At 45.0% G+C, this 14,205-nt stretch overlaps 1 protein-coding gene across 1 annotated transcript in view; it reads right to left on the bottom strand.

The window, feature by feature from the left end:
• LOC142261046 (uncharacterized) overlaps positions 1 to 14,205 on the bottom strand; it is a 44,948-nt gene that overhangs the window by 28,355 nt on the left and 2,388 nt on the right. Inside the window, exons 3-8 of the mRNA XM_075332088.1 lie at positions 13,898 to 14,047; positions 13,589 to 13,768; positions 13,384 to 13,507; positions 13,187 to 13,300; positions 9,187 to 10,357; positions 2,277 to 2,280 (exon numbers count right to left, since the gene is read on the bottom strand). Coding sequence (XP_075188203.1) covers positions 2,277 to 2,280; positions 9,187 to 10,357; positions 13,187 to 13,300; positions 13,384 to 13,507; positions 13,589 to 13,768; positions 13,898 to 14,047 — 1,743 coding nt within the window. The remainder of the gene's footprint in view (positions 1 to 2,276; positions 2,281 to 9,186; positions 10,358 to 13,186; positions 13,301 to 13,383; positions 13,508 to 13,588; positions 13,769 to 13,897; positions 14,048 to 14,205) is intronic.

The raw sequence follows: 14,205 nt of genomic DNA, 5'->3' as shown, positions 1-14,205 counted from the left end.
TCTGTCTGTTATATTATGTTGTACCGCATTGCAGAACACGTGGCTCCTTGGCCTCTTGGGCGGGACGCGCCTCCTTGGCCTCTTGGGCGGGACGCGCCTCCTTGGCCTCTTGGGCGGGGCGCGGCTCCTTGGCCTCTTGGGCGGGGCGCGGCTCCTTGGCCTCTTGGGCGGGGCGCGGCTCCTTGGCCTCTTGGGCGGGGCGCGGCTCCTTGGCCTCTTGGGCGGGACGCGCCTCCTTGGCCTCTTGGGCGGGGCGCGGCTCCTCGGCCTCTTGCTATGAAGGGGTCAATGTCTGTTTTATCGCGGCTCTTCGCAGAGCAGCACCCGGGGTCCCTCTCGTCTTTTTCCATTAGAGGCATGGAGCGGGGGATAGATCCAGGAGGAGGGGATTTGAGCAGTCACTATATAACCGGGAAGCCCATTGGATATTAAAGCTGGAGCCAGAGATCACAAAGGGCTGAATTCCACAATGATCTGTGACTGATATTGATGTGTTTATTACCAGGTGATTATCAGCGCATTCATTATACACAGTTTATGGGAATTTGTGGCATTATTATTATTATTACTAATTATTGGTCATTTTTCTTTATAGAGTTCGGGGCAATATCGGCTCCACAGAGAATTCTTCCTCATCCTCTGAATATGAAGGTTTCATCTATTGGAGAGAATCCCACAAGTGACATAAGAGGATATCTCTGTGTGTATATTCTCTGTGCTGTGTATTATATGGGGTGTACTTATATATTCTCTGTACTGTGTATTATATGGGGTGTACTTATATAGTCTCTGTACTGTGTATTATATGGGGTGTACTTATATTAATGTTTGTATTGATGCTTCTTGTAATCTGCTATCATTGTAAGTTGTCATTTGCTCGTGTCTTGGTGATTTGATAATTCAGTGTACAATGACGTCATGATGGAGGTTCCCCAGCCCCTCACATCACCAGGTAATAGACAGGACTAAATGCACACGGCCTATAATTATCTGTATGTAAGGAATTAATTCAGTCCCTGTATGTGTCTCCTCCAGCGCGGCCGGGACCTGGGCAGGCCCATTCCCATTTACGGGTGCTTCCGCGGCTGCGTCCGCCGCTCCTCCAGCGGCTTCGTCGGGCTCAGACATCTTGTTTCCGTCCCCCTTAGCCTTTCTGGCTCCTCCTCTATCGGGGCGGGGTTTAGGCCTTCGCGCCTCCACTACTCGAGGAGACGCTCGAGCGGGAACTCTTCGCGCCCAAGATGGCGGCTTTTCAAATTTTCCGGCGGTCGCTCAAGGCGCACTTCCACCAGTCGGTAGAACGGTAGGATCCTGTTCGTGACGCCAAGTTGTCGCGGGCGGAGGAGGGGACGCTGCGCTCTCCCACTGCTCGGGTCCGGCTGCCGCTCGGTGGTGGCTTGAGCGGTGGGCCGGATCCCAGGGACTCGAGCGGCGCTCCTCGGCCGTGAGTGAAAAGGGGAATTTTGGTGTGGGGGTTTTGATTATTGTCCGTGACGCCACCCACGGTTGTGATTTTGGTGACACCACCGCTGCTCTGGACGGGGATCCCGGCAGCGGTGACAGGGAGCAGCTTGGTTGTTAGTTCTCCCCTCCGTGGGTAGGGGGTTGGTTGTCCCGGGGCCCGGTGATGGGATAGGGATGGATGGCAGGCGGGTTGCGGGGCCTGGTGAGGTGCAGGGTCGCGGGGGCAGCGCTGTGCCGTACGGCACGGTGGTACTCACTCAGCCAATGATGAGGACACAGTTCTCGGTAAAACACACGGCTGGATGGATGGGTCCCACAGACGGCTGCGGTGTTGTTTCTCCCGGCAGGTTGGTGGTGACTGCCTTTCAATGCACCTAAGATGTTTGTACGGTTCCAATGGGTTCCCACCGGTAACCCGCTCCCCGGCTTGGATATGGGCCGGAGGAGCCCCTTTTGCCCGCAGGCGCTGGCCCTGAGAAACGGTTGCCTTGGCTGTGGCGGTGTCTCTCTCACTTGGTTGGACTGTTGCCTTCTGTCGGGACTTGGCTGTTGGGAAACCCAGGAGGTTCCCTTCACTAACGAATTTGGCAAATTCACGGCGACTCCTAGCCATGCCGGGGTCCGTAAGCCCCTGCCAGATGGTGCTGGCTTCTCTTCGTGTACCGGTCCGGTACCGCCGGGCCACCGCCCGTCCACGGTCCTTACGGTAGACTCCAAACGGCCACTCCTGCAGACGGTCACCACTGTCTGCCAACCTTGCTGATCTGACCGGGCCACACACCCGGACCAACTTCAGGCTGCTTAGCTGTCACTCTTCTCTCTCACTACTTTCCCTCCTTCCACTTTCACCTCTCAAACTGTTCTGCCTGGTTTTTCCGCCTCCAGGACTGTGAACTCCTCGGTGGGTGGGGCCAACCGCCTGGCCCACCCCCTGGTGTGATCATCAGACCCTGGAGGAAGGCAACAAGGGTTTTGTGTTCTGACTTCGGTGTGCCTGCTGGGAGTGTGGGGTGTGTGGGTGTTGTTCTCTGTGGCCCCTGGCTTGTCCAGGGCGCCACACTAGTACCAGTGATTGATATTCTTCAGGTGCTCTCATGATTCAGATATATTTATTGTTTAATATCTGACACTTGATATTGCACCATTTATGGGTCTCCTTCTGTCATAAATTGTTTTGACACTGTATTGTACTCCATATTTGTACTGTTATATCTATTACTATGACATCGGGGTTTCGGTCCTGCTCAGTGGGTGCTCTTTTGTCTCTATGTATGTTTTAAATGGGTTTAAGATGTCTCTTCTTCTGCAATAAATAAAGGTGTTTTCTTTTATATAACTATACCATTGGTGTGCCCCTGAGTGATTTGTGCGGAGTCTTTCCTCCTCCTGTTTTGCTTGTCTCCTATTCCACACCAGGGTGCACCCACCAAGATTTGGTCCCAGTATTAGTGGTGCGCTCTGCCCTTCATCTCCCTATAGTAAATGCAGGCACTGTATTGCCCTGGCTGGAGGTTTGCAATTGGCACAAAAGGCATTTCTGATCTGACAGATCTATCTTCATGGGCAATGAAAGATGATGGGTCATTTGACGCCCTTGAAATGTGAATCTTTTTGTCATCAATTGGCACAAACTGGTGATTTTCTCTTGTTCCAGCAATTGTATGTCCATCTTTGAACCTTTCCTCTTGAACTACCCGTATTTCGTCAATTTTTTCTTTTGGAACAAAAAAAAAAAAATACTTGATTCCATGCAGTTGCTCGTTGCAAAAGTTGAATAAATCCACCGGGGTCAGTATTTGGTTTTCAGTTGGGCGTTGAAGACTGGCACGAGCTGCCAACCTCTTTGCTGTCCCTCCAATCCCATTACAGGGCGACTTTCCATGACTGGTACCAAAAAAATTCCATTCAGCGCTGATGTTGAAATCAGCATTGTGGTGGCACAAGTTGAGAAAATTTTTGAAATTTTTGTACTGGGCTGCAGATCCATCGCTGAAGTAGTGGATATGACGAATCCCATAGATGAGAGTCTTGAGATACTCCACAATTACTGTTACGAAAGTGTGGACTGCAACTGTGTCATGTTGTGAGCAATCAGTGATTAGTTATTATTATTATTAGTCAATAACTTTTCATAAATAAAAAGGTTTATAGGTTTTTGATAATAGACATTGGTAGCAACAATACAACTCTGTAACATGTGATAAGAATCTGAAAATCAAACACAAAATCAATGCATTACGTGCATACATAACACCATGTTCAGTGGCATTTTTCTTTTCTTAAATGGAGAGACTCCAAAAAAAAAAACAATGATCCTTGTAGAGAAAAATGTGCTCTTTCTAATGATATCAGAATTAATATATTTTAGGGGTACCCTTTTTGAGAAATTTGACCTAAAATAGGTAAAATTCGTTTTTTTTAAGTTTGTCATCATATGTGGGTGTGAATATTTCCACAAATACATATGCTTAAACCGTGATATTGCAGCAATGCAAAGTCATGTAGATGTTTGTTGTACAGGGCAAAGCACCAGTTACTATTGGTTTTTGGTCTTGAGTTACTGTACTGATACTCAACTACAGTTACTGATACTGTACCACATAATAGCCTTATACTAAAGCTCCAGAAGCAAGGACTAGGGGACACAATATGCAACTGGGTAAGGAATTGGCTAAAAGATAGGAAACAAAGAGTAGTCATAAATGGTACATTCTCTAAATGGGCTATAGTCAGCAGTGGGGTGCCACAGGGATCTGTGATTGGACCGATTCTTTTTAATCTCTTTATTAATGACCTTGTGGATGGGATTGATAGTACAGTGTCAATCTTTGCCGATGACACCAAACTATGTAGGATATTAAAAACTGACCTGGATAGTACAATATTACACAAAGATCTGGATAAGATGTCAGAATGGGCAGATACTTGGCAAATGAGATTTAATGTTGATAAATGTAAAGTAATGCACCTAGGACGGAGTAATCATATAGCTGCGTATACATTAAATGGAAGTAAACTCGGGACTACAGAACAGGAGAAGGACTTGGGTATTCTCATTACAAATAAGCTGAGCAGCAGCACTCAATGTCAAGCAGCAGCTGCTAAAGCAAACAAGATTTTAGGGTGTATAAAAAGAGAGATTAGATCTCGTGATCCCAACGTATTGTTACCCCTCTATAAATCACTTGTAAGGCCACATCTGGAATACGGGATCCAGTTTTGGGCTCCACATTTTAAAAAGGACATTCAGAAGTTAGAGTCAGTTCAAAGGCGGGCAACTAGACTACTACAAGGAATGGAGGCCTCACATATGATGACAGGTTGAAAAAGTTAGATATGTTTAGCTTAGAAAAAAGACGTCTCAGAGGAGATCTCATTTATATGTATAAATACATGTGTGGTCAATATAAAGGACTGGCACATTACTTATTTCTTCCAAAGACAGTACTAAAGGACCAGGGGGCACTCACTGCGAGTGGAAGAAAAGCGATTCCAACAGCTAAATAGGAAAGGGTTCTTTACAGTTAGAGCAGTCAGACTGTGGAATGCCCTACCACAAGAGGTAGTAATGGCAGATACTATAACAGCTTTTAAAAAAGGGCTGGATGATTTCCTCAGTACACAAAACATTGTTGGTTATAAATGACTTAGTGACTAAATGTAGAACTGGTGGAGGAAGGTTGAACTAGATGGACCTAGGTCTTTTTTCAACCTAAGTAACTATGTAATGAGTTATATATGGGAAAAGTTAGGCATAAATTTTATGCGAGGCGTTTTGCAAGCTACTTTGACACAAAATTGCGGCCGAAATATTGTTTTGTCATAGCCGGTAATAATTTTATCGTGTTTAGCAGCAAAAGTTGAACTAGTATGCCAAATTTCAGCATCATAGCCAGTATAGAACTCTAATGGCTATGTGCCAAAGTTTGCAAAATCCTCTTAGCTGAAGCCGCAGGCTTGGTGGAACCTCCAGTGAAAGGTCAACAGTGCCCAATGTATTTGAGATCTGGCCCTAAAAATTTACAGAACCTCTTTTCAAACATACATGTACATCCTTATAAATTTTCAACAAAATCGGAGAAGGTCGAGTGTGGACCACTGGTCCACTTGACATGGAATGACCCATCTTTCAGTCATAAGGATGGCCCCGATGTGGTTTTAGGCACCGCTCAGTATACTGCACTGCTGGCAATGACTTACAGCAGGTTCCAATGCTGAGCGGCTGTCAGTCACTGCGGGGGGCAGGGGATATATGTGGTAATAACAGACATTTCCCTTATTTTCCCACCAGTATCGCTCAACATGAGGAATAGGGCTGAGCAGATCCAGTGTAATACTACTGTATGTTCTGAGGATTTCGATTGCGTTAGGGCAATGACAACAGAGACGAGTTCTTGGTACAAGATGTTATATAATATGTCACCACGGTAGATACACAACGGGAATAAACACAGTAAAACAACACACAAAACGGAGCGAAGGGGATTCCCGGGGCCACGCACCGGACTCCCCCAGGGAGACCACCAGAGCGAACCCCTGTACAGGGACTGTCCGGCAATCAACCCCGGAAGGCCTAAATGTGCGGCAGCCGGTACACAAGGGGCAAGTGGTATAGTCCAGGAGTGTCCGTATGGGATGATTGTCCAGAGTGGTTACGAACCGGGCAGAGTGCTGATCAAAGACGGCAGACGGAGTCCGGGCACAGCTTGAAGAAAACCGGGTATGGTCCAGAGTCGGTCGGTAGAGTTTCAGGAGAATCCAAGGCAATCAGGAAGTAGAAACAGCAAAGCAGGAGCACACAGCAAGCAGTATACTCAGGCACTGGACTGGCTGAGAGGCGGCCTTTTAAGCAGCTGGACAGGAAGTAGGGCAACAGAACCTTAAACTCCATGTTAACTGAGGGCAAGCTCATTCAAAAGAGAACTGGAAAACCTGGAAACCTGACATCCAGACTGTAAAAGTCTAGATCCGCACGGTTTCAAAGATGCCCGGGTTTCGGCCCAGGATTCTAGGTGTACAATCTGGATTAGGAAATGAAAGGGAAAATAAGAATTAAGAGAGAGTTTCATACTTACGGAGACTAAAGGCCCTGTCACACACAGAGATAAATCTGCGGCAGATCTGTGGTTGCAGTGAAATTGTGGAAATCAGTGCCAGGTTTGTGGCTGTGTACAAAGGGAACAATATGTCCATGATTTCACTGCAACCACAGATCTGCCAAAGATTTATCTCTGTGTGTGACGGGGCCTTTAGTGTCATGGCGGCAAACTTCTTCCGGGTTGCGCATTCACTTCGTGTACTGCACAATAGGCTCATCGCATACACACAGCTTTCCGAGTTTTCCCTTCCCACCGGCTGTCCTGTCGTCTCTGACGCGCCCCCAGCCTGTGACAGTATCTGCCTGCAGTCATCGCGGCTCAACCATAGTCTACACTCAAAGCCAGCAGTCGTTCTCTGTGGCCGCTCACTGTGAGATGTAGCAGATCTGAAAGCGACGTGGGATCTCGTGTGGATTACGCTGGACCTGGATGGGTGTTTGGGGTTAATAAAATGGTGAAGAAGGGTGCGTTTTGTATTTTATTCCAAATAACGGATTCTTTTCTGTGTTTGTACTTATTTACTTTCATTTACAGGTTAGTGTTGCAGGTATCTCATAGACGCCTGTGCCATCAGCAACCTAGGGTTTAGTAGCAGCTGTGCGCTTTTATTAACTCTTGCTATTACCCCGATATCCACCCCACCAGGACTACGGGAGAGCCTGTAAAGCTTCAGGATCTAACGGATGCGGCAATACCGGGCGGCTGCGGGCTGAAAATACCAGATCTCACCTGGCTTTATCTTGGCTGTGGATGAAAATTGGGGGGACCGCACATTGTTTGTTTTTTTAAAGTAACAAAAAAAATGCAAATTTGGTGCTGAAATCTGGTGCAGACAATTTCAGCACCAAACGTGCACCTCCTGGCACAAAACCGTGGCAAAAATTGCAGCAAAAAAAAACACGGCAAAAAAGTGTTTTTTTTTGCCAGGAGGTGTGCATTGGGTGCAGGAATATGGGGTAAAAATTTCAGCACCAAATTTGCATACCTTGACCCAAAAATGCAAAAAAAAAATATTTTTTTTCTGCCAGGAGGTGCAAATTTGGTGATTGAAATCTGGTGCAGACGATTTCAGTAACAAATAACCACCTACTGGCACAAAATCACTGCAAAAAATCGTGGCAAAAACCCTTGACAAAAACAAGTGTAAAAAAAAACGCGTTTTTTTTTTGCCAGGAATATGGTGTACAATTTCAGGACCAAATTTGCATCTCTGGGCCAATAAAACTGTGATTTTCTGCTAGGAGATGCAGGTCTGTGATCTCAGTGACCTTTACCTGAGGTCAGGTTACCAGCTCATTCATTCTCTGGAGTTCACAGCGAATGGTCATGCTCTATGGCCATTTGCTGTGATATTCAGATGTAGCCGTCCTGCCGCCTGTGATTGGTTGCAGTCAGTTGACATGGGGGCGTGTCTAACTGCAACCAATTACATGGGCGAGCAAAGCAGTGAATAGTCAATTGTTGGCTCCGGAAGGGAAAGTGTGACCCGGAAACAGCCGCCACCATGACACAGCCTTGGTGAGTGCAACGCCCCCCTATCCCTTACATAGACTTATATGGGCACTGGATTCCGGAGCGGATTTGGTTATTTTTTAAATTGAGCAGGGTTCCACCGGTCCTGGTTTTTTGCGAGTCCGATCAGCCTTAATCAGGAATAAAAAACTTGATACTGAAGTTGGTTTCTTATTGGTCCAGTTTCTTGTTTGAGGCTGAGGTTGGTTTCTTAATTGGATTTTTTTTTTTTTTTTTTTTTTAAACAGGGGGGCTTTTTTGTCTTTTATTTCAAATAAAAGATTTTTTTGGGTGTCTGTGTTTATTTACTTTCACTTACAGATTAGTGTGTCGCATAGACGCCTGCTATCACTAATCTAGGTCTCAGTGACAACTGTGGGCTGCTATTAACTCCTTATTACCCTGATTGCCCTGGTGCAGTGGCAATGGGAAGAGCCGGGTCCAGCGCCAGAATTGGAGCATTTTATGGATGTGTCACTTCTGGGGCGGCTGTGGTCTGCTATTGGTAGGATGGAAAGGGCCAAATAATGATGGCCCTTCCCACCCAAATAATATCAGCCCCCAGTTCTCTGCTGTACCTTGGCTGGTTTTAGAAAAATGAAGGGAACCCTATATCGATTAAAAAAAAAAAAATTAAAAAAGCGTGGGATCCCCTCTATTTTTCATAACTAGCCAAAGTACAGCAGACAGCTAAGGGTTGCAGCTGCTGCTGTTCCTGTGCTGGATATGAAAAATGGGGGGGAACCCACGTATTTTTTACCCCCAAAACTTAATAAAACAGCTGTCCAAGTGAGCTAGCCCTCTATCAAGCTATTGTGTTATTTCTTTCTATTCTCTGTTCTCTCTATTTTTTCTATTCTTTCTATCAATTATCCTAGTCCTATCATATTTTGTTTCTCCTTTAAAAAATACATTAACAAAATTGCAGCAGAATCACGGGATCATTAAAAGCGATTTATTACATTTCCATTCTCTCTGGGACAAGGGGCAGTTTTGGTTGCAGTTTGTGTGCAGAAAAAACAGCAGCGTGCGCATGTAGCCTTACATGACTTTGGGGGACTGATATCACCCCAACATTATATAGTGATGTCTCACATCAAAGTCCGGTCACTCTCTTGTGTGAGTTCTTTGATGACTAACAAGATGTTCTTTCCGAATAAAATATTTCCCACATTCTGAACATGAAAATGGCTTCTCCCCTGTGTGAATTTTATGATGTTTAACAAAATGTGATTTACTAGTAAAACATTGCCCACATTTTGAACATGAAAATGGCTTCTCCCCTGTGTGAGATCTTTGATGCACAACAAGAACTGATTTCCGAATAAAACATTTCCCACATTCTGAACATGAAAATGGCTTCTCCCCTGTGTGAGATCTTTGATGCACAACAAGAATTGATTTCTGAATAAAACATTTCCCACATTCTAAACATGAAAATGGCTTCTCTCCTGTGTGAGATCTTTGATGCTCAACAAGATGTGATTTCCTGGTAAAACATTTCCCACACTCTGAACATGAAAATGGCTTCTCACCTGTGTGAGATTTTTCATGGATATTAAGATGTGATTTCCTGGTAAAACATTTCCCACACTCTGAACATGAAAATGGCTTCTCACCTGTGTGAAGTTTCTGATGTATAACAAGGTATGATTTCTGACTAAAAAATTTCCCACATTCTTGACATGAAAATGGCTTCTCCCCTGTGTGAGATTTTTGATGCTCAACAAGATGTGATTTCCTGGTAAAACATTTCCCACACTCTGAACATGAAAATGGCTTCTCACCTGTGTGATTTTTTTCATGGATATTAAGATGTGATTTCCTGGTAAAACATTTCCCACACTCTGAACATGAAAATGGCTTCTCACCTGTGTGAGATCTTTGATGCACAACCAGATTTGATTTCCGAGTAAAACATTTCCCACACTCTGAACATGAAAATGGCTTCTCCCCTGTGTGAGTTTTTTCATGGATATTAAGATGTGATTTCCTGGTAAAACATTTCCCACATTTTGAACATGAAAATGGTTTCTCCCTTGTATGAGCAGTTTCGTATTCCACATCCCTTCTGTAACTTTTATTTTGCTTACAATTCTGTGATAAATCGAAATTTTGGACTTGTTTGAAAAGATCAGATGATAGAGATTTCCTAGGAGGGACTGAAGGTATATCTGGGACAACAGCATGCTCTTCATATGTATCATGTGGGATACTTTCATCATCTGTTATAAATTCTGAAGATATTAGAGATCCATCTGAAATCCCAATACAGTCATCTGCTAAAAATAAACACAAAGTTATTAATTTTTAATGATATTATCTTGAAAGTACATTTCATTTTTTTAAACCATAACATCAGAAATTAAATTAGGGAAAAATGTATTCTGAATCTGTTGTCCAATATCGAGATCTAAAGGCCCCTTTATACGCTATGATTTCTGACAATATGTAGTCGGGATCACGTTTTTCGTGACGCACTTCCGTCGTCTTTAATGACGTCGTTGCGTGTGACACCTACGTGCGACTCTGAACGATCTTAAAAATAGCGAAAATGGTTGATCGTTGACACGACGTTCAGTTTCAAAATATTGTCCGTTGTTTGGAACGCAGCAGACATATTGTTACGTTTGATACCCTGCCAACGACGAACAACATCCACATGACCGCCTTGATCAAACAATATCTCACTGAACGATGTAATGTCGTTTGTGAGATGGGTACGTGTGACAGCTACAAAATGACTTATTAGCGATCTCGGCAAATCGTAGCAACGATCTGGGCGTGTCACGTCGCTAATGAGATCACTAGCGATATCGTTGTGTGTAAAGCGGCCTTAAGAGTTACATCTTTGTTAATTCGGCTCTCACATTCCTAGCACCAGTTCTCTGGAATGTGCTACAGTAAATAATCTGATTGATTGTCACAATGTGACTGCAGGATAATGAGGGATAGGGGGCTCCTATACTGTCCCTCACACTAGGGGACCTCAAGCTATTCCTAACATCTGGATTAGCCCTGAAGATGGAGATGCCGGAGTCTCGTGCATTACTAGTCTCCTGACTAGATCTAATCTGTAATCCCCAAGGGAAGGAAGGGGCAGGATTATGATGGAAATACAGATTAAGACAGACGGGAATCATTGCAAACTCACAAAAATAAACAGTGAGAGGCTAAGGAGAAAAGCAAGAGCACGAAGGCAGCAACAAGAATGACAACAAGGGTTAACACCACAACAGCTCACAGTAATAATGCACAAAAAACACCCATAAATCTGGATCACAACACCTCACCAGATCAGTATAGGTAAACGATAGCTGGCATTAATGAAATAGTCCAGCCAGCATATACAGAACGGGAGCAAACAATACTTTCTCCTCTACAGCATGTGATCACAGACATTAACAAGCAGCCCAGCAGAGAATAACTCTTACTAGCCTGCCCAAGCCTGTGGTTTGATGCCTGCATCTCCCTGCGCTGCTCACAGACAGCAGAGAAATTAACATGCAAAGTACCAGAGTCTATCATTTCAACAGATCCTGACGCTGCCATGACAGTTGGCAAAACCTGCAAACATCTCCTTGAAACATTGATCCACAACATAGACAATTTCAAAGCGTTTTTTTTCGAAGACGAAAATAAAATAAAGACAGATGCTGAAAACTCAACTGGGTTGTCTGGGACTGTAATGCTGATAGCCTATCCTAAAGCCTGCTTTACACCAGTCGATCAATTGTGCGATAGCACGAGCGATCGTACCTGCCCCCGTTGTTTTTGCGTAATAGGCAAATCGCTGCCCGTGGCGCACAAACTCGTTTAACCCCCGTCACACGCACTTACCTTCCGGACGACCTCGCTGTGGGCCACGAACGTCCACTTCCTGAAGTGGGAGGGACGTTCGGCGTCACAGCGACGTCATACGGCAGCCGGCCAATAGAAGCGGAGGGGTGGAGATGAGCGGGATGTAAACATCTCGCCCACCTCCTTCCTTCCATTAAGCCGGCGGGTGCTGTGGGACGCAGATAAGCTGTTCTCATCATTCCCGTGGTGTCACACGGAGCAACGTGTGATGCCACAGAAACGATGAACAACCTGCACCCATGTAAATAAACGATATTATGAAAGTTAACGATGAGTAGACGACTCACGATTTGTGAGCGATACTGCGTCGCTCGGAGGTGTCACACGAGACGCCGTCGTGCGCTATGCCGGATGTGCGTCACGAAAACCGTGACCCCGACGACATATCGCACGATATATTATCTCGTGTAAAGCCCGCATTAGGCTTTGTAACCAAAGCAGGTAGCAGGGTCTTGCAGCCTGTACAGATAAACATTAGGGTTCAAATTCATCAAGACCAGTGATGTACACTGAAAAATGATGCCAGGGACTGGAGTGAGATTTCTGGCATAGGAAACATTGCAGTTTGTTATGAATTAGAGAAGCGGTGGCATCACACCCTTGTTCTGGCCAAGCTCTGCCCATTTTGGCAAAGCTGGTTAAAATTGGCGTGAACACACACACCAGCTTTTGGTCACATGATGTGATGTAAAAAAGGTCCTTAAGCAGTCCTATAATTGGCATATAAACACTGGGGCCACTAGGATTATGGGGGCCTGTGAAATTGTTCAGTTTGCTCTCCATTTCCCCTAATACCAGTCCGGCATGCCAGCCTGTGTCCTGTTCAGTTCATTTAGACTCCTGCAATTAAGAGACCTTTGGTAACATCATGTCACATGACTTTGAAATCATCAAAGGTCCTTAAACAATCAACCGTAGAATACAACTGATGGAATCAAAAAGAGAGTGGGGTTCCTCAGAACTTGAGCAGTTTGATTCCTCCCAACTCCTGACTGTAACTAAGGCTTATTCTTGGAGTAGGGCTTATATTTCAAACATTCTCGAAAAATCCCATAAAATCATGTTAGGGCTTATTTTCGGTGTAGGTCTTATTTTCAGGGAAACAGGGTATTCATGAACCCTCTGCAGGTGTTTAAGTTGCCTTCATAACAACATAGAGAAGACACTAGAAGCAAAGAAATCCAGAGCAGAAAGTCTAAAAATGTAAACACAAAATTAGTGCAGAAAGTACATGAGTAGATATCTCTTACTGGGTAGAGCTGGAGGAAACACATCCTGAGGAACATCGGGATCGTCTTGTTTACAGTCCTGTGGGAGAAGAGGACGGGGACATCTCTCTGGTGTTGTCCTCTTACTGGATAGAACTGGAGGAGACACATACAGGGACTGAATTCATTCCTTACATACAGATAATTATAGGCCGTCTGTATTTAGTCCTGTCTATTACCTGGTGATGTGAGGGGCTGGGGAACCTCCATCATGACGTCCTTGTACAGATCTTTGTGTCCTTCTAAATACTCCCACTCCTCCATGGAGAAATAGACGGTGACGTCCTGACACCTTATAGAAACCTGACACATACAATGATACCGTCACCCCCGATCCCTTCATAGCGTTACTGTATAATGTCCCAGCATTCCCAGCAGTGTCACCTCTCCAGTCAGCAGCTCAATCATCTTGTAGGTGAGTTCTAGGATCTTCTGGTCATTGATGTCCTCATGTATCGGGGGGTGAGGTGGAGGCCCCGTGATTGGGCTCAGGGGTCTTTCCCATCCCTCAGACACAGGGGCCTGACAGCGCTCACTATGGGTCTTCTTCACTACTGTGTAATCCTGGTTATGGAGAGACACAGTAATAAATCTCACTACAGACATTTCCAGTGTCCTCACCTCTCCAGTTCTGTCCATCTGTTATTCCCATAGATAAGAATGATGTAATGTGACGTCATCAGAATCTCTCACCTCTCCAGTAAGCCGGAAGAGGATCTCTAGTGTGAGGTGTAATATCCTCTCCGCCATCTTGTCCCTGTCGATATCCATCCTTGATGGGTCAATCAGGAGAATTCTCTTATATAGAAGATCTCCACTGAGAGGATCAAATATTGTAAGGACCTGAATGGGGAGAAGATGACGATGTAACATCATAAAGAATCTGGTGTAATAATACAATTTTTGGAGATAACCGTTCACTAGATAGGGATGATTGCCGCACTGCCATGAGGAGTCCAGACTAACTCTGCTGACTCATTACAGTGAATGGATCTTTAGGG

This window comes from Anomaloglossus baeobatrachus, unplaced genomic scaffold (assembly GCF_048569485.1).
Source record: "Anomaloglossus baeobatrachus isolate aAnoBae1 unplaced genomic scaffold, aAnoBae1.hap1 Scaffold_203, whole genome shotgun sequence".
NCBI lineage: Eukaryota > Metazoa > Chordata > Amphibia > Anura > Aromobatidae > Anomaloglossus > Anomaloglossus baeobatrachus.
This window is presented reverse-complemented; position numbering and strand designations above follow the sequence as displayed.